This window comes from Stomoxys calcitrans, chromosome 3, assembly GCF_963082655.1.
Source record: "Stomoxys calcitrans chromosome 3, idStoCalc2.1, whole genome shotgun sequence".
NCBI lineage: Eukaryota > Metazoa > Arthropoda > Insecta > Diptera > Muscidae > Stomoxys > Stomoxys calcitrans.
Genome location: NC_081554.1, coordinates 164472010 through 164497582, shown reverse-complemented (window position 1 = coordinate 164497582; position 25573 = coordinate 164472010). Strand labels below are relative to the sequence as shown.

Here is a 25573-nt window from a genome sequence, read left to right as displayed (position 1 = left end):
CTTTATATAATTCCTGTGAGTACTGTATAACCTTCTGTTAAAATCGATTTATATTATATGTAAAATTTATTTCCACTATTCACCGCTACGAGTGAGCAAAACAAAATCGAAACGTGTCTGTCGTTCATACAGCTATTCGTGGACTGAACCATAATAACGTAACGTAATGCCAACGTCGGTAATATACAATAGTTCTAATCTAGCAATTGAGAAATTAATGCATTAGCGTCTGAACCTTCTTGATTCCTTGTCCAATTTTGATGCAATTGCATTTATATTCATTATTTAGAGAATTAATATTGATGAAGTATTATTTTTTAAATTAAAAAAAAATCTGCCCTTTAATTTAACAAAAAAAAAATAATTTTCTTAATAGTTAGCGGAAAAAAGTGTATTTTAATTACTTTGATATAAAATAGAGCCTGCTGTCAAAATTAGTAGGCTTATCGCAATACACTTTATACCCACCACCATAGGATGAGGGTATACATATCTAGTTATTCCGTTTGTAACACCTCGAAATATTCGTCTAAGACCCCATAAGGTATATATATGCTAGATCGTCTCGACGTTCTGAGTCTATCTAGCCATGTCCGTCCGTCTGTCGAAATCACGATAGAAGTCGAACTCGTAAAGCTAGCCGTTGGAAATTTTGCACAGATACTTAACATCGATGTAGGTCGTTGGGGATTGCAAGGGCTTAAGACCCGTCGCTTCAGATTTAGTTATAGCTCCCATATAAACCGATCTCCGATTTGACTTCTTAAGCCCTAACAAGCCGTAATTTTTGTCCGTTTTGGCTGAGCTGGCCAAGTTGACAAGTTCAGTTAAAATCGGTCAAGAACCTAATATAGCACCCATATAAACCGATCTCCCGATTTGACTTCTTGAGCCTCTGGAAGCTGCAATTTTCATCCGATTTGGATGTTGTTCCGTTATGACTTTCAACAATTGTGCCAAGTGCGGTCCAAATTAGTCTATAACCTTATATAGCTCCCATATAAACCGATCTCCCGACTTTTTGAGCCCTTACAACCCGCAATTGTTGTCCAATTAAGCATATATTTTGTACATAGTGTTTTATTATGATATCCAACAACTGTGCCAAGTATGGTCCAAATCAGTCTGTTACCTGATATAGCTCCCATATAAACCGGTCTTTCGATTATCCTTATTCGGTTCCTGGAAGCTTTAATTTTTGCTTGTTTGACAGAGTTTGGTATGTAGAATAAAATTATGCCCTTCGACTAAATTTAGTTTGTATATATTTTTAGCAGAATCCATGGTGGTGGGTTCCAAAAATTTGGCCCGGCCGAACTTAGCACGCTTGTACTTGTTTTTCAACAGGCTGTCTACTCAGTTTTTGTCTCTTCGAACTGTGAAAGGATGTGATCTCTGTTTTCTCGTGGACCATCTCCATCGCATCTGAAGAAATTGACCAGCCCTAGGAAACCAGAGTAGTTCTGGCTCGATTACAATGCGGCAGATGCAGCCGCCTCAACTCCTACAGAGCAAAGATTGATGCCAACGTGCAGAATGTGAATCCCGATTGTAACCGGAGGCTGCGGAGGCGCTAGAATCCTGAAGTCGGAGTATTAAGCCGAAGCCGGAAAGCGGTTTGGAGTCGGGACACGAGTGCTCAACTCCGAACCAAAGTCCGACTCCGGCTCAATAGTCCGGCTACGGCACGGGATGACTATGAGCACCAAACGCATTGGAACTCTCGTTTTCGATTGGTGTGGTGATCGTCGGGATCACGTCCACGGGATGTGGAAAGTGAGATGTTCCATATAAGGACGGTAGCAGCAACTGCAGCCGCGGACAACCAGCGGCTTCGAGTGGAGAGTTTCAGTGAGAGGCCTGCTCTAGCTTAAATACTGAGTGCCTGGCGCAGGATAGCTGTGAGCACCACACAGGCCGGAACATTGAGATACGATCTGTGTGGGGTTCATAGCTGGGAGCTATCGGGCACATCCACAGGTTGAGGATAGTTAAATGCTCCAAACGGAGTAGCTGCCACTGCATCGCGAACAATCAGCGGTTTCGAGTGGAGAGTCTCAGTGAGAGGTCAGTCATAACCGACTCTTGCACAAATACTGAGTGCCTATGATGCTCGATATGACCAGGCGAGTTAATGGCTCTTTTAAATAACCAATGGCCACCCTGTTTCCGCGGTGATCGATTCTGTGGATCGAAACGAGCTTGCTCACCTACAGAAGCTTGACGAGGATCGCCACCTACACATGGCTGCAACAACAACAACTGAGTGCCTGTGATACCCGATATGATAAGGCGAGTTATTGGCGCCATTTAGTCATAATGTTCCCGCGGCGGTCGGTCCTATGGACAGGAACGAGTTTGACGAGGATCGCCACTTCCACCACAAATGTGGTTTCCACACCACATACAAATGTGGTTACAACAACAACAACTGGTAGCGTATCAACCAAAGTGGGTGAAAAAGAAGAAGAGTGGATTTCTGTTTAGTCTTCCCAATAGAATAGGCCCCATGAACATCATTATGGATGTCAAATATGCCGATTGAAAACGTCCTCAAATGGGAGAAAACGTAAACAAAAAAATAACGTAAAAATAGAACAAGAAGACATCCTCAATGTCAAGTACTGGCAAAAATTAAGAAAAAAATTGTAAATCGGCTGATCGCTTGGCTAAACCTTATTCAGTGAATCCTGCCAATACCGTAATGAAAGTCGCGTAAAAGACAACCTGTTCGATGTATTCCAATTGGGTTCAGACTGGGGGCTGCAACATTTTCAGGTTCTTCTGTTTCGATTCGGGCATTTATTTGAAAATTTGTCCGTATTTTGCTTTGTTTCTTTGCAACCGAAAGTTGGAATAAAAGCAAAAACGAAAGCAATTAACAATTGTTGTGTCTTTAACTTTTGTCACTGGTCATCCCGAATTTCGCTCTAATGCCAACTCCTTCTCCTTTTTCACCCTCTTTGGCATCAACAGCATTTTGTATACAGTGATAACGGCGCAATTTCCACGCCTTGTTTATTGTCTACTTTACGTTAGCTTGCGCACTAATTACATTGTAAACAGTTATATGCTTGCATCACGCATTTTCTTGAGGTGCCACATCTAACTGCCATCTCACGCAAGTGACGACAGCACAAAAAAATACTCCGCTCAGCTGTTCAGTTGTCATCCATTGTTGTGAACGGATTTCTTGTTTTTGGAAAATTCTATCGGAAAAAGACAGAAAGACTCTTCCTGGCGATCGATTGTTATGTATTAAAGACTACGCCAAAATGAATTTAGATGATGTGGTTTATGTAATTTGCCTGCTGGCATGTATAGGAGCGGGCAGTTACCTTCGAAAGATACCCGATAAAGTGCAAAAGAAATACATCAGCACTGCATTGGGTCTGCTGATGGTTTTCATTGTTTCGGGGTATAATAGTTTGCACTGCCTGGTGTCGGCTTTCTTGGGTGCAGCAGCAGTAGTTTTCGTACATCCCAGGTAAGTGGTACAAAGATAGATGTTTTTAAAGGTTCATGCTTAGATTTGCCTTTGCAGCATATGCCATTTGGCGGCCTTCTTTGTTATGTTTGGCTATTTGGCCTTCTTCCGTTTGGCTAGCAACTTTGGTCTTCCCGAACCCCCCGGACACATAAACATGATACAAATGATAATGACTTTGAAGGTATGTATGCTAACACATGGCTTTGGTACTGTATATTATCACATTTTTCCCCACACTCTTCAGATTGCCGGTGTTGGCTTTGAGAAAACAGCCTCTTGGAAAAAACTAAAAGAACACGAAAAAGATGAACAAGTTGAAGTTAGCAAATTCGATAGGGATGTTCAGTCCATCAATATGATTGAAATCTTCCATTACTCTTTCAATTATATTGGCATACTTACGGGTAAGACTAAAAACCACATATAAATTATCAACTATCACTTACATTGTACATTGTGCAGATAAGGTATTCATGTCCAACGAAGAACATCGTAACTTTTTTTTTGTATTGGCTTAGCAGCTTAGCTCTCTTAAAAGATAACTTAAATGGCTTATCTACTAAACAGAATTTATGATTTTTTTTATTGAGAAGTGATTATGTGTGGCTGACATGCACTGCATAAACATGCGTACATTGTGCATATCGTACTTTTATAATGCATTTGTTTTGTTGTATTGGCTTGGCGGCCAAAGTCCAATCGTTTGCATTCATTATAATGAATGAATAGTTAATTTGTTGTAATTTGTCGTTGTTTATAAAACAATGAAGCTCGAAAATCAACTTTAAGCTTATGGGAAAAACAAATTAAGAAAACGATGCAAATGGGAGTTTAGCATAGTAGTAGTTGTTGTTGTTGTTGTAGCAGTGTGTTGTATTCTGAGGCGGCAGCCCTAGCCGATGAAGGAATCCATCGGGTCAGTACGGTACGTACAACCGGCTGCCATGGGATTGGCATAGTGATGATAGAAACCAGTTCAAGTCAGTTCTCCTTCCCCTTTTATAATTGATCACATTGTGATGGAGGGAAGGCATTCATCCAGCGTGTTGGAAGTACGGCCGATACAAGAACATTGATTTGGATAATTTTTATGTTGCAGCAAAGGTTCGCACCTGTCTAAGAGTGGCATGGAACTTACTATCAGACAACGAAAAGAAGCTGAACGGCGAAAAGCTGAACATGTGTATCATCAACTAAATGAAATAGCTTTGAAATAGAGGCAGCCGAACGAAGCCACACGAGGTTGTTTATACTGTCCGCGTTGTTCTATTCGTTTTTCGTATGCTCATGGGCATAGGAATTTATGTGCTGGTATGTGAGCTGGATATCTATGCTATCAACAGAAGCGAAATGCTACCGAAGTAAAAAAATGTGGCAAAAGGGGCATATCTGCATTCCGTAGCAACGGAGCAGGAGAGATCGTGAAAAAGAAGTAATGCAAAAACATCTCGCAGGCAGGCGTAGAGAGACAAAAGTTTGAGCGAATCGTGATGTTCAGGAGTCAGAATAAAGTAATCTCTAACGACATGTGATAGGGGTGGAAATTTTATATGCTATGCAGGTTGTTTCATTGAGTTTCGACTTTTGGTACAGATCTGCTACATCTAAGGTCAAGTTATGTAAGAACCTATCATTATCAAACGATATGGTTATTGTTCTTGTTGTAGCCAAATGTCTATATGTGGAGATAGCGGTCAAACTCCTAAATATGTGTAAGCTCGTTCCGGTCTATAGGACCCATTGCTGCGGGAACGTGATGGCCATTGGTTATTTAAAGGCCAAAAAAACTCGCCTTGTCATATCGAACATTATAGGCAATCAGTATTTAAGCAAGAGCCGGTGCTGCCTGGTTTCTCACTGAGACCCTCCACTCAATACTGCTGATCGTACGCGACTGCAGGACCTCCGCAACCTGTGAACGCTGAGCTTCTCGTGATAACTATGATCACCGCACAGATTGGCGCTCAAAGTTTCAACCTGTGTAGCGTTCATAGTTATCCCTTCCCCTTCTATAATGGTTCATGTTGTGTTAGAGGTAAGGATTCATCCAGCGTGTTGAAAGTATGTATAATCGACCCGAGAACATTGATTCGGTTCATTTTTTTGTTGCTGTAAAGGTTCGCACCTGCCTAAGTGTGACGAGGAACTAACTACCAGACAATGAAAATTAGCTGAACGTCAAAAAGTTGCAAACGGAAAATATATATGTACTATCAGCTAAATGAAAAACTTTGAAGTAGAATCAGCCAAACGAAGCCACACGAAGTTGTTTATACTGTCCGCGTTATTCTATTCGTTTTTCGTACGCCCGCTGGCATAGGAATTTACATACGGATGTGTATGCTGGACATATATTCCATAAACAGAAGCAAAATAATATTCAAGTCAATCCCATGGCAGCCGGTTGTACGTACCTGATTGAAGCGATGGAATCATTCATCGGCAAGGGCTGCTGCCTCATCATACAACACACTGCTACAACAACAACTACTGAAATAAACAAATGAGGCATGGAGAGCAAATGTGCATTCCATAGCAACGCGCCAGGAGTAGGAGAGTCATCCGGAAGAAGTAAAGACGTGTGTGTGATCGAATCGAGATGTTCAGCAGTCGGAATAAAGTATCTCTAACGACATGTGAAAGATGTGCAAATCTTAACTGCTATGCCGGCTGTGAGTTTCGACTTTTGGTTCAGATCTGCTACTTCCGATGTCAAATATATGTAGGAACCTATCATTACCAGACGAAGTTGTAGCACACATGAGATACGCTATGGTATATTGCCTGAAAAAACTTCCATTGGATTACATTTCATGGTCATCTAGGTTAGGTTATGTAAGGTTATATTAAAAGACACCAGCCTGGCAACCGCAGATGCTAACTGCTTCACTCAGAGACCTCTGATCCATCCAATACCATGAAAGCCGGTTGTACGTGCCGGATTGGCCGGATGAAGTACTTCATCGGCAAGGGCTGCCGCCTCGATGTATAACACACAACCTCTCGTCAATTGTTTCTGTTCTAGAAAAAAATGAAATAAGAGAGAAGATGGACGTAAGCCGCCTAAAAAAAAGAGTAAGACAAATGAAAAGTCGGCATAGAGACCGATAGAAGTCTCATAGGCGACACCGTCAGCCATCCCAGGCCCGTACGGAAGCACAGCATGACTAGGGGGTCGAAAGACAGTAGATAGCTAGGGGAAGTGAAGAGGTGTTCAACCATAATCCCATGGCTTCTCCCCGCCATCGTGGAGCATTGGCACAAAGTACGCTCGACCGTCTCTAACTCCTCATCCCCATAGACCCCGCAGAAATCCTCATCATCTCGAGCCCATCTCCATGTCAGCGCCCTGACATTGTAGTGACCGGTTAGGACTCCCCCCAAAAATCCAATGTCAGGCTTCCCCAGCTCGAGAAGAATCGACGTCCTCGTTCCGAGGAACTTGGGCAAATTCTGGAAAATCTGGAAAATTCAATAGAAATCCTCCATCTCAAAAAGCCGACACAAAGGGGTTTCACCATCGGGGTCGCATATTAGGCTTTCCCTAAGTAAAGAGTACTAACCGGCACCGGATAACTTATGAGTGTGTGGTGTTCTTCGTTATTATGAAAAGCTTAGATGCGAGCTACCGGCCACGGGGTAGCTGCAACGGCAGTCGGACAATCAGCGGTATTGAGTGGAGAGTCTCAATAAAAGTCCGGGCGGCTCTGACTCTTGCACAAATATTGAGTGCCTATGATGCTCGATACGACAAGGCGGGTTATTGGCGCCTTTAAATAACCAATGACCAATCGGCAATCGGTCCTTTGAACCGGAACGAGCTTGTTCACCCAAAAGAAGCTTGACCAGGATCGCCACTCCCACATGAAAATGTGGCTACAACAACAACAACAACAACAACAAAGAGTACTAAAACTACTCTTCCTACCCTACTAAAATGTTCCTTCTCCAAGAAAGAGGATACTAAAATTATCCTTCTCCAAGGTAAAGGTTACTACAATAAATCTACATACCCCTAATAAAATACTGCTTAAATTACCCTTCCCCAATGTAAAAGGTATTTAAACTTCCCCTCCCTAATGTAAAGGGTATTAAAACTACCCTTCCCCAAAGAAAAAAAGGTACTAAAACTACCTTTCGCCAAGTAATATTGCCCTTCCTCAAGATAAAGCTTTCCTTCCCCAAGGTAAAGCTATTCTTCCCCAAGGTTAAGCTACCCTTCCCCAAGGTAAAGATATTAAAATTGCCCTTCCCCAAAGTAAAGTTATCCTTCCCCAAGGCAAATCTGCCCTTTCCCAAGGTCAAAGGTTCTCAAATTACCCTTCTATAAGGTAAAGAATACTAAAACTACCCTTCCCCATTATAAAATATACTAAAATTAGCCTACGTAAAGGGTACTAGGTAAAGGGTACTAAAATCACCTTTCCCCAATGTCAGGGGTACTTAAATTACCCTTCCCCAAGCCACAGGGTACTAAAATTACCTTACCTCAAGGTAAAGGGAACTAAATTACGCTTCCCCAACACAAAGGGTACTAAAATTACCCTTCCTTAAGGTACAGAAACAACCACCGCTCAAACTTTGTTCTGGTTTTCTCGCCAGGATTCGAACCCAGTCGTTCAGCGTCGTAGGCAGAAATGCTAATCTCTGCGATACGGTGGCCTCCAAGCTACAGTGTACTTAAATTACCTTACCAAAAGGTAAAGGTTCCTAAAATTTCACTTCCCCAAGTTAAAGGGTACTAAAGTTACTTTTCCCCAAAGTAATGGGCAACAAAACTACCCCTCCCTAAGGTAAAGAGTAATAAAATTATCCATCCCCAAGGTAAAGGGTACTAAAACATCACTACCACAAGGTAGGTTAGGTTAGGTTGAAAAGAGGGTGCAGATATTAATCCGCCCCATGCCACTATGGACATACACCTAAGCCAGTAATCGGCTTGTTGTGCGCTCTAAAATACCACAAGGTAAAGTATACTTAATTTATCTTCCCCAAGTTGAAGAGTACTGAAATTACCCTTCCCTAAGGTGAAGAGTACTATAATTAAGCTTCCCCAAACTGAAGAGTACTAAAGTTACCCATCCCCAAGGTAATAAGTACTAAAATTACCCTTTCCATAGTTACTACTTCCCCTTATCGTAACCTTCTTCAATGTAAAGCTTTCCTTCCGCAAGGAAAAGCTATCCCTCCACAAGGTTAAGCTACCCTTCCTTAAGGAAAAGCTACCGTTCGCAAGCTAAAGCTACTCTAACCCAAGGTAATGCTACCCTTTCCCAAGGTAAAAGTTACTAAAATTGCCCTTCTCCATGGTTAAGCTATCCTTCCCCAAAGTAAAGCTACCCTTCCCCATGGTAAAGCTGCCCTTCCCAAGGTAAAACTACCCTTATCCAAGGTAATGCTACCCTTTCCCAAAGTAAAAGGTACTAAAATTAACCTTTCCCATTATAAAAGACACTAAAATTAGCCTTTGGCAATTTGGGAATTCCCCAATGTCAGGGGTACTTAAATTACCGTTCGCCAAGCAACAGGGTACTAAAATTACCTTACCTCATGTTAAAGGGAACTAAATTATCCATCCCTAAAACAAAGGGTACTAAAATTACCCTTCCCCAAGGTAATGGGACAACCACCGCTCAAAATTTGTTTTGGTGTTCTCGCCAGGCGTTCAGCGTCGTAGGAGGAAATGGTAATGTCTACGATACGATGGCCTCCACGCTACAGGATACTTAAACTACCTTACCCAAAGATAAAGAGTTCTAAACTTACCCTTCCCTTAAGTTGAAGAGTAGTAAAGTTACCCTTCTCCAAGGTAATGGGTACTATAATTACCCCTCCCTAAGATAAAGAGTAATATAATTATCCTCCCCCAAGGTAAAGGGTACTAAAACATCATTATCCCAAGGTAAAGTATACTTCATACACCTTTCCCCAAGGTAAAGAGTGCTAAAACTATCCTTCCCTAAGGTAAAGGGTACTAAAATTACCCTTCACCAGACTAAAGGGTACTAAAGTTACCCCTCCTCAAGGTAAAGCTACCCTTACCCAAGGTAAAACGTACTATAATTTTCCGTCCGTAAGATAAAGCTATTCTTCCCCAAGGTAAAGCTACTCTTTTCCAAGGTATAAGGTACAAAAATCATCCTTCCCCAAGGTAAGGGGTAATAAAATCACCCTTCCCCAAGGTAACAGGTACTAATATTACCCCTCCTCAAGGTAAAAGGTAATAATATCACCCTTTCTCAAGGTAAATAGAAATAAAATTTCCCTTCCCCATGGTAAAGGGTACTAAAACCATTCTAAAATTACCCATAGTAAAGGGTGCTGAAACTATCCTTCCCCAAGGTAATTTGAACAAAACTACCCTTTCCTAAGATAAGGGATATTCAAATAACACTTTCCTTAGGTAAAGGGTACTAAAACATCATTACCGCTAGGTAAAGTGTACATAACCTACCCTTCCCCAAGGTGAAGAGTACTGACACTTCCCTTCCCCTAGGTAAATGGACTGAAACATCAATACCCCAAGGTAAAGTATACTTAAACTATCCTTCCCCAAGGTGAAAAGTACTGAAACTACCCTTTCCCAAGGTAAAGGGTAGTTTCTAAAATTGCCCCTCTCCAAGGTAAAGAGTAATAAAATTATTCTTCCCCAAGGTTTTTATACCCTCCACCATAAGATGGGGGGTATACTAATTTCGTCATTCTGATTGTAACTACTCGAAATATTCGTCTGAGACCCCATAAAGTATATATATTCTTGATCGTCGTTAAATTTTATGTCGCCATGTCCGTCCGTCTGTCCGTCCGTCCGTCTGTCGAAAGCACGCTAACTTCCGAAGGAGTAAGGCTAGCCGCTTGAAATTTTGCGCAAATACTTCTTATTAGTGTAGGTCGGTTGGTATTGTAAATGGGCCATATCGGTCCATGTTTTGATATAGCTGCCATATAAACCGATCTTGGGTCTTGACTTCTTGAGCCTGTAGAGTGCGCAATTCTTATCCGATTGGAATGAAATTTCGCACGACGTGTTTTTTTTGTGATATCCAATAACTGTGCCAAGTATGGTTCAAATCGGTTCACAACCTGCTATAGCTGCCATATAAACCGATCTGGGGTCTTGACTTCTTGAGCCTCTAGAGTGCGCAATTCTTATCCGATTGGAATGAAATTTTGCACGACGTGTTTTGTTAGGATATCCAACAACTGTGCCAAGTATGGTTCAAATCGGTCCATAACCTTATATAGCTGTCATATAAACCGATCTTGGGTCTTGACTTCTTGAGCCTCTAGAGGGCGCAATTCTTATCCAATTTGAATGAATTTTTGCACGTAGTATTTTGTTATGATATCCAACAACTGTGCCAAATATGGTTCAAATCGGTTCATAACCTGATATAGCTGTCATATAAACAGATCTGGGGACTTGACTTCTTGAGCTTCTAGAGGACGCAATTTCTATCCGATTTGGCTGAAATTTCGCAAGACGTTTTTTATTGTTACTTTCAACAACTATGTCAAATAAAGTACAAGTCGGTTCATAACCTGATATAGCTGCCATATAAACCGATCTGGGATCTTGACTTCTTGAGCCTCTAGAGGTCGCAATTATTATCCGATTTGCCTGAAATTTTGTACGACGGATTCTCTCATGACCATTAACATACGTGTTTATTATGGTCTGAATCGGTCTATAGGCCGATACAGCTCCCATATAAATCGATCTCTCTATTTTACTTCTTGAGACCCCAAAGGGCGCAAATCTTATTCGAATTGGATGACATTTTACACAGGTCTCCAACATATAATTTAATTGTGGTCCAAACCGGACCATATCTTGATATCGCTCTAATAGCAGAGAAACTCTTTTTTTTATCCTTTTTTGCCTAAGAAGAGATGCCGGGAAAAGAACTCGACAAATGCGATTCATGGTGGAGGGTATATAAGATTCGGCCCGGCCGAACTTAGCACGCTTTTACTTGTTTCTGATGGTCTCGCCAGGATTCGAACCCAGGCGGCCAGCGTCATAGACGGACATGCTAACCACTGCGCTACGGTGGCCATCCCCAAGGTAAAGGGTACTAAAACTTCCCTTCCCCAAACATACTACCCTTCCCTAAGGCAAAGGGTACTATTGTAAAATACCCTTCGCCAACAAAAGTTGTACTAAAATTAGCCTTTTCCAAGGTTAAGGGTATTAGTATTACCCTCCCCCAAGGTAAAGAACCCTAATATTACCCTTCCCTAAGGTAAAGGGTACCAAAATTACCCCCGTCCCCAACGTAAATGGTAAAATAATTAGACTTCCCCAGGGTAAAGGGTACTAAAATTACCCTTCCACAAGGTAAAAGGGTACTAAATCTACCCTTCCCCAACGAAGGGGTGCTAAAACTACTCTTCCCCAACGAAAAGGTACTCAAACTACCCTTCGCCAAGGTAAAGGGTACTGATCATCGTTCCCCAAGATGAACGGTTCTAAAATTACCATTCTCGCATGTAAAGAAGTTGCGAAAGAAAACCATATATGACAAGTACGATCCTGAGTCGAACGGTGGGAATGAAAAATAGGGTTGCCGATGAATTTTAGGAGTATGTAAGGCAGAATTACCACATTCTTGTTGTTGTAGCCTCATTTTCATGTGGAGGTGGCAATCCTCGTCAAGCGCCTGTAGGTGAGCAAGCTAGTTCCGGTCCAAAGGACCCATCGCCGCGGGGACAGGGTGATCATCGGTTATTTAAAGGCACTAATAGGCTGTTTTGTCACACCGAGCACCATAGGCACTCAGTATTTGTGCAAGAGCCGGTGCCGGCCGGCCGGCCTCTCACTGAGACCCTCCGCTTATGGTCTGCGACTGCTGTTGCATCTGCTTCGTATGGAGCATTCCACTATCCGCACCTGTGGACGCGCCCGGTAGCTCGTATCTAAGCTTCTCGTGACAGCACTGAACACCAGACAGATCGAACCTCATTGTCTCAGCCTGGGTGATGCTCACAGCTATCCCGCGCCGCATTCTATAATGACTGCGTCAGGTAGCAGTTGAAAAAAGCTGTGGGAAGCTGGGAGTCCAGAGCTCAGACTTTCGGGAAAGAATGCTCCTTATAGTCACTCAGTCCTCTTGTAATTCTGGTACGGATATAAAACTCACTTCACCGGTGAAACTCTTGCTAAGGAAAGTTATCCTGGCCCTTAAAAAAGAAGAAGTTTGATATAAGGAAAGTTAAACCGCTAATGCTTGATAGGTTTTTTATGAAACGATTTACTTTTGTGTTGTTAAAACGAATTATTTTTTGCGAATCAATAAATTTTACGCTCTTTCTACTATTTTAGGTCCGTATTATCGTTACCGTACCTACAGTGATTATTTTGAGACTTCCTATGCCGATTATGCACCCACCATTCAAACCACTGTGGATCGGTTGAAGAACGCTGGTATCTATTGCAGTTTATACTTGTTGGGCAACTACATATGGCCTTTGGAAGTAAGTAGCTAAGCTCAAAAACCCGTTCCCCATATACCATATACCTAAAAACAAAATCTTTTTCTTCTCGCAGTATGCCCTTACCGATGAGTTCTATAATGAACGATCCTATTTCTATCGTCTGTTTTATATTTGGCCTACATTCTTTATATTCCGCATGCGTATATATACCGGTTTGACTTTAAGTGAATGTGTCTGCACTATGGCCGGTTTTGGAGCATATCCCACCGAAGTAGATGTGGCTTATGGCGGAGGTCCTCGCAAGGCTTATGACAATTTTAAACCGGAAACATATAAGGGTGAATACACATTTGCCACCATTGTCAATGCCAATGTCATGGGTGTGGAGAAGTGCAGTACATTCCGTGAGACAATGAAACATTGGAATATATGTGTACAATATTGGTTGGCGGTGAATATTTATAAACTATTCCCCAGCAAGAAATACAGGTAAGAAAACAAAACATTTGCAACATTTTTATAGGATGCGTAACATTTTTTTTTTCTTTTTTAGAACTGCCGCCACCTTACTGGTCTCCGCCTATTGGCATGGTTTCCGTCCTGGCCACTACTTCTGTCTGATGGGTGCCCCTTTCTATGTGCACAATGAGGATATGTGGGAGAAACTGGTACCCAAATATCCTAACGGCCCCATGAAACATTTACGCGACTTCCTCTTTTGGTTCTTTAAATTCTTCTGTGGCAGTTATTTGGGTACAGCCTTCCTGTTGGTGACTTTTGAAAAGATTTGGCGTTTCTATAGCTCAGTTTATCATACCTGCTACATTTCTTGGTTCGTCTTCTTGGTCGTGGGCACCGTGTTGACCAAACAACGAAAAGCCGAAGAAAAACGTAAAAAGCGTCTAGAAGAAAATAAAGCTAAGGCAGCTGAACAGGATGAAGTAATTTCAGGCAAAGAGAAATCGCAATAAACGGTGGTGTTGGTGAGATGGTTTAGTTATTTTTTTTTTGTCTAAGTGTAAAGAATTTTTATTTAGACAATTGATGGATTTAGATGAAGTCAAGATTTAAAAATAGCATTTTTAAATTTTTTTTAAATTGTTTTTTTTTTTTATGAATTTTCTTGATATTATGATAAAGATTGAGGTTAGCCGTAGTTTAATTTAGAAAGTGAAATATCAAATGCCGTATTTTATATATTTTCTTAGTTTATATTAAAGGAGAATCAGGGAGAATTTTTGTAATTTTTGAATAGAATTTGAAATTTAAAATAGCCCGGAAATGTTCTTCCCAAATTTGTCCTGCATACTGCCACTATCGAAGGTTTCGAAGGGGATTAGATCTTGGTAGTCTGAGGAACTGTACCACATATTCACTGGATATAATGTATCTAGACGATCCCCATAGTAGTTGGGTTTATGGAGCTAAATTCTGCTTCTCCTCCATAAATCTGTGTCTAGAACAACAACGACAATATTTATTTTGTATTGGGTTAAGTCGAAGGAAGCAATCGCATTTGCTAGCGGCTCCGATGGAAAACCGTAGTGCCATTGTGATTGTTCTAGAGATGTAAGAAGAGATTAAAGGGAGCATTGTTGATAAGGGGAAAACCCTGTGTGTGTAAAAAGCATGGGGTAAGAGGATACGGTAGATAGGGACACCCATCACCGGGATAAGTTCTATCGAATTAGCCATTCCAAGTGTTTAGAATACCAAGAGAACAAGAGCGGGACTAAAAACACTTAGAGAAGCAAAAACAGTAGCGATTTTTTTCAATAACAACCTAGTTTTTAAAATTCTATGATGACCAAAAACCTCTCTGAGGAGTGCCCAGAAACAGGGGCAAAATTCTCACATATGAATACGGCGTGCCGCTTAGCGACACCAATTGTTAGAGAAGTTTTGACATGGCTGGATACATTATAAATGTCGCCATGATTTGTAAGGGAATAACCAACGTTGGGATTTGAACTCAGGCGTCTGGCGCCATAGGCGGACATGCTAACCTCTGTGCCACGGTGGCCTCCACTGTTTGCCCTGTTCCTTAATGGAATGTTCATGGGCAAACTTGCATTTTGCTTAGCTCACCCTCAGAGGCTTTTCTATGCTTATGAGGACCTTGTAAAAAGAGGAACTGAATTCAAAAACAGGAAACGATTTTAGGCCTCTAAACTTCAAAAAAAAATTGTACCTGGTTGACTTTTTTGCCCCATGGTGCCCGATTGTACGTACCGGATTGGTCCGATGAGTTTTTCTTTGGCAAGGGCTGTCTCCTCGTGTACAACTCACTGCTACAACAACAACCTAAAGAAATTGACCTTCCCCTGGCAATCCAGAGCAGTTCTGGCTCAATTACGTTCCGGCAGACGCAGTCGCCTCAACTCCTACAGAGCAAGGATTGATGCCGACGTGTAAGATGTATGTCCTGATTGTAAACAGGGACCTGTTTAACTGGCCGGCCAGACCCACTCGACTCAGAACCAGATCCCTGTGGAGGCGCTCCATCTTAGTCGCAAAGTTCCTGGGTCTTGACACTCAACAGAATCAAGCAGACGAAAGATAGAACACAATAAACTGCTACAACAATAACAACAACAACGAACCTTGCAGAAGTTCGCATTTTGGTGCGTCCAGTAAGATCTAATATCTCAATAACCTCTTAGCAATGAACCTAATTTGGTAGCCTAAGAGTATGACGCATCAGTCACTTTCCCAATATGTAACCGGTTCTCATTGTCTAATGAACCGCGACCCAACTTAGCTTGACGGGTCTCTCACGATTCCGTTCCATTAGTTGTTGTTGCTGTTGCAATGTGTTGTACACTAAGGCGGCAAACCTCGCCTATGAAGTCCTTCATGCCATTAGCAATGCCTCCTCATCTGCAACCTCAGATCCCCTCACTGTCTGATAGACCAGAACCCAACATAGACTCACAGGCATCTCATTGTTTCGAGATACTCCTTAATCCTGAGCCTTTGGGGCAGCCTGACTGTCAACTTAGATCGTAACCGTCTGCCAGGAGAGTCGCGCCGAATTTTTTTATAACCTCCGCACGAACAGAGTGCCCGGAGAAAGGCTTGACCGCCAAATACTGACCGAGAAACCTCCGACCCCTAAGTCGTCATTGAACAACCTCCCACGTCATGTATTCCTTCTTGTCATCCAAACCCATAGATAGACCATACCCATAGTTTTGAAAAAATCGAAAAGTATCCAAAAAGCGAAGAGCGCCCCATACTCTCAGTCTATGGTTAAATCTAGTTGTAGAAATCAGTATCGCCCCTAAAATTTTGTTGCAGCCACATTTTCATGTGGAAGTGGCAATCCTCGCCAAGCTCCTTCCGATCCAAATGACCGATCGCCGCGGGAACAGGGTGGTCGTTGGTTATTTAAATGCGCCAAAAACCCGCCTTGTCATATCGAGCATCATAGGCACTCAGTATTTGTGCAAGAGCCGGTGCCATCCAGCCTCTCACTGAGACTCTCTGCTCGATACCGCTGATTGTCCGCGACTGCCTGTAACTCGCAGCTAAGCTTCTCGCGACAGCAATGAACACCACCACACCATTGGACCTCAATGTTCCAGCCTGTGTGGTGCTCACAGATATCCCGTGCCGTTGTTGTTGTAGTAGCAGTGTGTGGTACACTGAGGCGGCAGCCCTTGCCGATGAAGGAATTCATCGGGTCAATGCGGTACATACAACCGGCTGCATGGGTCACACGAGGGATTGTGCCGTGATTCCCATCGGTGGCCTTTACCTTTCTGATTATCCTGTCTTCTTTCCCCAAAGCTCAATAGCAAACTGAACACCCCTTAGTAAGAATCGCTCGAACTACAGTCTGAAAAACCTCCTGATTGAAAACAATGCCCTAGTTGTCATTAAAAAACTTTCTCTGCGAAGTGTTTTCCCTCGTGTGACCCATGCATAATCACAGTTTTGTGCAAAATCGAAGAGTGTCCCAAGTCCTTGGAGGGCCTAATTCCCATTTTGGACCAGACCACTTTGGATATCCATACCGCTTGGAAGTTGGACATTGTCACGAGAGCCTTCACATTCTCAATAATTCTGAGGGGACTTCCCCTGTACAGAGCCCGATACCAAACCGCACACCCTTAAGCAAGTATCGCTTGAACCACAACAGGATCAAACCTTCGTGACCGAAAACGACTCTAAGTCATCATTGAAGAACCATATTTACGAAATTTTTTCCTTTGTGTCACCCATAACCCATACATAAATCATGTCCACAATTTCGAGAAAAATCCAGGGCCATGAAATGCCACGGTAGAAACCCGCAGTGAAGATCCGCACCCCTCATAAAACAACCTGCACCTTTTCGACCATCCGGAAAAGACTTACCATGTCCAGAGCACGATACCAAACTAAGCAACCCTAAGTAAGAATCGTTCTTGTAACGGTTGTTGTCAGTGTAAGCCAAACACTTCAACCTATAGTGTTATGTCATTGGACGAGTTCGTTTCTGACTCGCTCCTCGATTATCTGGAGCTAAGATATACGAAGGCTGCCTACTCAGCGCGACTTTAACAATTTGACATTTCAGTGGCCAGTCAGCACGGTCTGAAGTCATACTAGTAGTGACCCACTCTAGGCTACCCCGGCAGAAACCTCATTGGCAGGCAACACTTGATGACCCAGGATCCAGCTCAGCCTGACAACCTTCCCCATGATTCGATGACACTTTATGGATCTCTTAGAGTCGCCTAACTGACCACATATATAATCTAACGAGACAGCCGCTTTTGCCTGAAAATCTCTGTATATAAAATTCTAAAACCTGTCGGAAGTGTGTGAAGTACACCCTGATAGAAGTATGACTCCCTCATAAAAATTTCACAAAGGCCCCTAACCAGATATCCCCGTCCGACCTTTTCCAGTCTATGTATACTGGGATTCCAGAAAAAACCGTGGTGGCGGCAATTAAAATCGTTAACTAAGAACCATCTCTTTGAAACGTACCGTCGTGCCGACTAGCAGCCTATGGACGTTTTTCTCTGCCCCAGAACCGGCGAAACAGGGACGCAGATTCTTCTCAACACTGCAATCCGTAACCACTCTCCACGCCCCATTCGCACAGTCAACATAGGAAGCTCACTATTTTCTCAGCATAGGATATCAGTGGCCCACTATCGGCTAGCATGTTGGCAACCTCATTTCCTGCACAACGTGCACTTCTCATGATACGAAAATACTCCTAGCATCTTTCAAATAGCCTTGATTTGGCATTAGCCCAGGTCAGAACCTTCATTACCGCCATAGATAGTAAACTTCCCCATAGATTGTGATCGTCTGACATTGCAGCCGCTCCTGCCGCAAATTCGTAACCAGAGCCCATAATAACGCATACTGGTATTTATGCCTTTTCAATCCTCAAGAACGTGAAAAAGAATCCCCACACGATGCCCCTAGGTAAACCCTATTCGGGTCCACAAAAAGGACGAGGTCCTTCTCAGAGGAAATAACGCTAAAGTCTTCGACTACGGACGTGCCGCCTAGTAGCCTGAGGTCGTCCTTCCTCAGCTCTAGAATGAGGGATGACACCTGGATACAAGGCCATACTTCAACCCGTGGCTGCTGCCCAATCTATATTTGCACAGTTATTGAAGATAGTGTTATTAACCGTCTGCAGCCGTTCTTGCCTGAAAATCGCTTACAGAGCTCGCAAATATTGCCAAGATCTCCGTCTGAAGAACGCAGCACCTGTCAATTATCTCGCATGATTTTATAATCTCCCATAACTCTATGAAGACTCTTAGCCCTTCACCACCTTTCAGCTTGAATCCGTCCGTATATACCAAGGGTCAAAAACAAAGGTCAGGTTCATTCAGATCGGGTAAGCATTTAGGGATAAGCACGTCAAATTCAACTAATAATGCTTTCCTTGGAGCGTATTTTGATCTGCTTATGGCAGATTAGACGAGTTTCAGAGCTAAGAGAGCGCCAGTTTTCTGACTCCCTCAGAATATGCACAGTCCATATTGCTACACACTTTACGAACAAATGAGAAGCACTCAGGTCAAGACTTCGACCTTCAGTTCAGAAACTTTGCAATGCCCTACCCTTTCTCGATCATCCAGCGGATGTCAGACCAAACACCCACAGGTGAGCATTGGTCTAACTATGGGTGTACACATTACAACAAATCGATAACGACTACAGTTTTCTGAGTTCTTCAGAATATAAACAGTCCACATTGCTGCACACTTAATAATGATAAGCCCTCAGATCGATTGCGTCCTTGAGCCGAGCAACTTTGCAATGCTCTACACTTTTTTCGATCATCCCGCGGATGTCAGGCCAAACACCCATAGGTGAGAATCGTTCTAATCATGGCTGTAAACATTACAACAACTCGATAAAATCTAACGGCCCGGCGCTCAGACCAGTCTGGATCTTATCAGGTAAATTTGGGTTCAATGTAGAGGGTGTGGGGTCCCTTAAGATTGACTCCCTTGGAATTTTTAACATAGCTTTGAGATGGAGTTCCTGAACTCAGAGTGGCGCTAGTTTCCCGAATCTCTTATTATAAGCGTGGTTTCCATTGATGAGCATTTAATGTATAGATGGAAAAGTTTCAGACAAGAGGCCTTGCTTCCGACGTTCCACCGCGATCTCATATCATATCATATCTTGCAAATACTTCTTCCTTCCTTCTATGTAAGAACCATCAATGCCCAACATTTTATCAACCATCTTCCTTCCTCCAGAGCCTGTCTAGACATCGATTGGTGAACATCTGTCTAACCATTACAGCAAACATCCAGTGTACCGTTCTCGGCATTAACCAAAGCTACAGAAGTAGAGCTCATTCAAATCATTTTGGATCCACTACTCAACGTTCCTTCTCTGGTCTAAATTCTGTTCAAGAACCATGTCCAGTTACCAAACATTTCGAGGAAGCGGCAGCTCCAACACGTCAAGGGTCGTTTCCCTGAAAACCCCAACCTTCCTGTTTATGGCGCACAACAGCAATTGAGTCTTTTTGGGATTTTATCCTAGGAAGGCTTCCGATGAGGGCCTTGCTCTCGACGGTCCACTGAACTTTCATAATCATCTTGCAAATACTCCTTCTTTCAAGAGCTCTATGTTAGAGCCATCGATGCCCAAAGCTTTGTCAACCATCACGCGGTCTAGACATCCATTGGTGAGCATCGGTCTAACCATTGCAGTAAACATCCAGTGTACCGTTCTCGGCATTAATCAAAGCTACAGAAGTAGAGCTCATTCAAATCAGTTTGGATCCACTACTCAACGTTCCTTCTCCAGTCCAAATTCTGGTCAAGAACCATGCCCAGTTACCAAACATTTCGAGGAAGCGGCAGCTCCATTCCGTCCAGGATCGGTTGCCTGAAAACCCAAAACCTTTCTGTTTCTGGAGCACATCAGCAATTGAGTCTTTATGGGATTTTATCCTAGGAACCCCTCAGATGAGGGCCTTACTCTCGACAGCCCACTGAACTTTCATAGTCATCTTGCAAATACTCCTTCTTTCAAGAGCTCTATTTTAGAGCCATCGATGCCCAAAACTTTGTCAACCATCACGCGTTCTAGACATTCATTGGTGAGCATCGGTCTAACCATTGCAGTAAACATCCAGTGTACCGTTCTCGGCATTAACCAAAGCTACAGAAGTAGAGCTCATTCACATCATTTTGGATCCACTACTCAACTTTCCTCCTCTAGTCCAAATTCTGGTCAAGAACCATGCCCAGTTACCAAACATTTCGAGGAAGCGGCAGCTCCAACCCATCTAGGGTGGTTTCACTGAAACCCCAACCTTCTTGCTTCTGGCACATAGCAGCAGCTGAGTCTTTTTGAGATTAATGCCTATTAAGCTGCCTAAAATACCCATGGCTTGATCTTAATAGTCCCCACCTACATAGTTTCCACCCATATAGACAGTTTCAATCAAGATGGTGAGGTCATTGGTGTAGCTTAACATTTTTACACTACTCCTTTGGACCCACTACACAACGTTCCTTCTATAGTCCAAATTCTGGTCAAGAACCATGCCCAGTTACCTAACTTTTCGAGGAAGCGGCAGCCCCAACCCATCTAGGGTGGTTTCCCTGAAACCCCAACCTTCTTGCTTCTGGCACATATCAGCAGCTAAGTCTTTTTGGGATTTATACCTAGGAAGCTGCTTCGAAGGGCGCATAGCTAGAACTTACTAGTTCCTACCTACATAGTTTCCACCCATCTAGACAGTTTCCATTAAGTTGGCGATGTCATCGGCGTAGGTAAAAATTTTCACTCTCTACTCCTCAGAGAACTTAATTATCTAATTAATAACCAAAAACTTCCTAATAGGGCTTCCTTCCAGCGATGAATTGTAGATGTTGCCCTTCATCATCGTCTTAACCCAGTATGCCAGGCAAGAAGATAGTGAGCCTCTAAAAATATACCGTGCATGGCCGATACTATGAAAAATTTTTCGTGTGAACAGTATTCAGTTTTTCAGACATTTTTGCCAAACCCATTATTAGTCGTTCATCTAGACAGCTTTATGATCGCATTCTGATTAAGATCAGTATTAGTAGAGAGAAAGTTGACTTTCACAAGCAAAAGGTGAACATCATATGCGTAGGCAATGACTTTCACTCTCTTCTTTTGGATTGGCGTGAGAGCCAATTGATAAACAAGAGTTTTTTTTTAATCAGCCCTCAGCCCCAATCCAAAAGGAGAAAAGAAACGTAGCTTTTTAAGAAATCGGTGGGTCCTGCCCGTTCAGTAATCCCCCTGCAGGCATTTGGGAAATGTCTTTCTTGACAAACTCCCTATTGTCGGATACTGAAAACTTTAAAATTAAAAGAAAAGGAATCTGCTTGTCGCGACTGTTAGGTTGGGTAATTATCTTACGCATACTTTCTAGTGCATTGCGATCTTAACAATAGCCGCAGATCAAAGTCTCTGATGGGAGTCGAACCAATTATCCTTCATACAGGTAGGGTCGCTAAAATCTCATACTTTGCCGGGACTGTTAGTTTACTTGGTAGTCTGAAATCAAACTTCCTTGGACATATTTTGCACATGGTGACACCACAGTAGTTACACACCAAAGCCTCTGGTTTGGAATATTACATTTTGAACATTTGTGGGATAATTTTTGCCTAAGGCCCTTCTCAAAGACTTTCATTACATTCATAATCTATCCACTGTCCAAGTTCCCCTTTTCTTCTTCAATGTAGGACTTTTTATATTTTTGTATACCATAAGAAAATTAACTAAACCAGAACAGTTTTAGATACAATTTCAATATCTTTAAAAAAAATTGTACATGAATTATGAAAATTAAAGTTTTTTAGGTTATTCTTTATGTTGGCTACTCACAATTTTCCTTTTTTTGGAGACCTTGAAACCCATCCTTTAGGCTTAAATAAATATTTTTTTAGAATGGGGTTTTTACCACCCATCAGTGCTAGGTTTTATTGACTATAGTTTCATATACAATTATAATTTGCTTTAGCATCTAATAAGATTTTTTTTTTTTTTGAAATTGAAACTAGTCTTTATTGAGGCAAAAAATACTTTAAAATACTTAATAATCTGAGAAGACATGACAAAAAATATAAAGAGAGAGAACAAATAATTAGAAATATAAAATATACTTAAAACATATACAGATGTTATAACAATGTTAGAATATAAGATTACTTAAAAAACTAAAATATGATAAATTCATAAAATTTATAAATGTCATCAAACAAATTTTTTTTCTATACAAATTTGTTTATAAAAAATCTTTTTTATATATTCATTCATCTTAACATTCGATACCAGCTCGAATTCAGTTTTTGTGTGTTAAGTTCAAATGTAAATGCAGAAAAACAAGAGCTAACAAAAAAATATACTATAATACAACTAAGCTCAACTCACATATGTAAAATTAAATTCTATATAAAAATAAGATGTTATAGGTAAAGAAAGAAACCAAAAAAATCCCATCATAAATGGCAAGCCTTGATAATGTCCCAATGTTCCTTGAGCTTAAGGAAACTGCATTGTAAATGTCTTTTGCATAGTGCACATCTTTAAACAAAAATGCATTTAGAGAATAAGGCTTTGGGCTAAATGTCATGCTGAAGTGGGTTCATCTGTTTAAAAAAGAAAGAACAAAAATCCAACATATAAACCATTAACAATATAAATGATTAGTTACCTGCTACCAAAGACATGCGTCTTTTTACATTTTGTGTGGTATTGTAAGCTCCGCAATGTACACATTTTAAGCCGATGAAATGGAACTTAGTCTTCGAGGTCTTTAAGAAACCCAAAAAAAAGAAAGGAAATCAATAAATGTATTTACACATGTATATTTACAAAATAGTACTCAAACTTGTATCTTCCTTATATTCCAAAATACATAGGTAATTTATTGCTTTTATATCCTATTTTCACTCACCTTATGACAATCATTGCAAAATATATATATTCTTTGATTTTCATATTTTTTAGGCACTGGCATCAATTCCGCCTGAGCATCCAAATACTCCCACAATGCTGTCATATCTATCAATGATGTCTGACATGTGGGACATGTGTAGTGACCCGAAGCAAGTAATTGATCAAAACACATCTTGTGCAGCAAATGACCGCAATCGGGAATGTGACATGGAATTCGTGAGGTATGTATATCGCCCAGGCACACAGGACAATGAGATCGTGAAATGTTTTCCACACACTAAAAAAAGTAAACAAGAAATAAAAAGAAAAAAATTTTATGTACATGTCAACATTTGAAATTTAAATAGATGCGAAATAGACACCCCATGATAAAAATTTTCCATTATTGCCTCTAACTTGGCCAAAAAAGTTTTGCCCATAATTTGGGTCTTGGCTATTAACTGATGGGGCTGTTGTAGGGCATTGTCAGTCTATAACACTGAACTCTTAGCGTCGAATCCTGAGGGGAAAATTTTTTTAGAGGTACTCCTCTCCACAAAAATTGCGTGAACTATTCATACGAATTTTAGCTACATACATATATCTGCAATAATATGAGATACGTCTCACAGTGGAATAGAGTCGAAAAACAAGTAAGAGCGTGCTAAGTTCGGCCGGTCCGAATCTTATATTCCCTCCACCATGGATCGCATTTGTCGAGTTCTATGCACGGTATCTCTTTATATCAAGTTATAGTTCGATTCGGACCATAAATGAATGCTGAAGATTGTAGAAGTCATTGTGTAATATTTCAGTACATTCGGGTAAGAATTGCGCCTTGCAGGGGCTCAAGAAGGAAAATCGGAGGATCAGTTTATATGGGAGCTATATCAAGCTATTGATCGATTCAAACCATATTAGACACGTATGTTGAAGGTCATAAGAGAAGCCGTTGTACAAAATTTCTTCTAAATCGGATGAGAATTGTGCCCCCTTGAGGCTCAAGAAGTCAATGTCCCAGATCGGTTTATATGGCAACTATATAAGGTCATGTACCGATTTGCGCCATACTTAGCACAGTTATTGGAAGTCATAACAAAATACTACGTGCAAAATGTCAGTCAAATCGGACGAGAATTGCGCCCTCTAGAGGCTCAAGAAGTCAAGACCCAAGATCAGTTTATATGGCACCTATATCAAAACATGGCCCATTTACAATCCCAACCGACCTACACTAATATAAAGTATTTGTGCAAAATTTCAAGCGGCTATCTTAACTCCATCGAAAGTTAGCGTGCTTTCGACAGACAGACGGACGGACATGGCTAGATCGACTTAAAATGACATGACGACCAATAATATATATATTTTATGTGGTCTCAGACGCATATTTCGAGGTGTTACAAACAGAATGACGAAATTAGTATACCCCCATCCTATGGTGGAGGGTATAAAAATAGTAAAATCGATGCCATTTGAGAATTGACAGAGATAATTTTGAAATGGTTAGAGCTAAGGTATTATCTATTGGTCCCATTCTAAGAAAAAAAAACGAAACAAAGTCAAAAATAATTATTATATGTTTATCTCAATAATTATTTTTGACATATTTTGTTCTCTTTCGAGACGAGCTCAATGATCGGAGATTTTCTTTGAAAATGGAAAAGGAAAGCCAGAGATGGCAACACACACCAACTACTATGGGACGCGTTTCCTCTTTGATTAGGAGACTTTTCAACCATATTAGGTGTGATGGCTTCAAGAGGCGTGCGTTGGTATATTGTATTTGAATCGTATTAACTGCGAAAACGCCTCTATGATATAATTACCACATTAACCACGCTCGACAACCCTGTCTATTAATTGTACTTTTTCCCAATGCATGTGGTTTTGTGTAATGACAGACTTTTTTTTTTCTGCGACGATTGCACGACTTCCGTGGTACACATGATTCTGTGCATCTGTTGGAAGTTGTATTAATGGCTTCGAATGCTAATCAACGGCAACGGCTGTCGACGTGGAGATAAAAGTATCTCGCAGATAAAAATGTCCTTAAAAAAATAAAAATTAATTCTGCCTGAATTTTTTTTTACAAAAATACCCAAAATACCCATTTCGGCAAAGATGATTTCAAAATCGGCATTTTTTAAGTAAATTTTCTGTGGTGCAAACAATTTGTTGCATGTGTTTACATAAGCCAAAATAGAGAATTATCTTAAACCGCATCTACAGTATGTTCTC

General features: G+C 41.3%; 2 protein-coding genes across 5 annotated transcripts in view; one reads left to right on the top strand and one right to left on the bottom strand.

The window, feature by feature from the left end:
• The first annotated feature begins 3142 nt into the window (after positions 1-3142).
• LOC106091992 (lysophospholipid acyltransferase 7) lies at positions 3143-23640 on the top strand. 2 transcript variants are annotated; one of them, XM_013258722.2, is made up of 7 exons: positions 3143-3487; positions 3545-3671; positions 3735-3894; positions 12816-12967; positions 13041-13417; positions 13482-13911; positions 23405-23640. In XM_013258722.2, exons 1-6 carry the CDS (start codon positions 3276-3278, stop codon positions 13897-13899), a joined length of 1446 nt encoding a protein of 481 aa, XP_013114176.1. In that variant the 5' UTR covers positions 3143-3275; the 3' UTR covers positions 13900-13911; positions 23405-23640. The 2 variants fall into 2 exon arrangements, with proteins under 2 accessions (XP_013114176.1, XP_013114177.1); XM_013258723.2 differs by lacking the exon at positions 23405-23640 and having other exon boundaries at positions 13482-13915.
• LOC106091993 (uncharacterized protein DDB_G0271670) overlaps positions 22331-25573 on the bottom strand; it is an 84318-nt gene continuing 81075 nt past the window's right edge. For all 3 annotated transcript variants that reach the window (XM_059364490.1, XM_059364491.1, XM_059364493.1), the window contains exons 6-8: positions 23352-23630; positions 23109-23208; positions 22331-23043 (exon numbers count right to left, since the gene is read on the bottom strand). In XM_059364490.1, the coding sequence (XP_059220473.1) occupies positions 23024-23043; positions 23109-23208; positions 23352-23630 (399 nt within the window). In that variant the 3' untranslated portion in view covers positions 22331-23023. The remainder of the gene's footprint in view (positions 23044-23108; positions 23209-23351; positions 23631-25573) is intronic.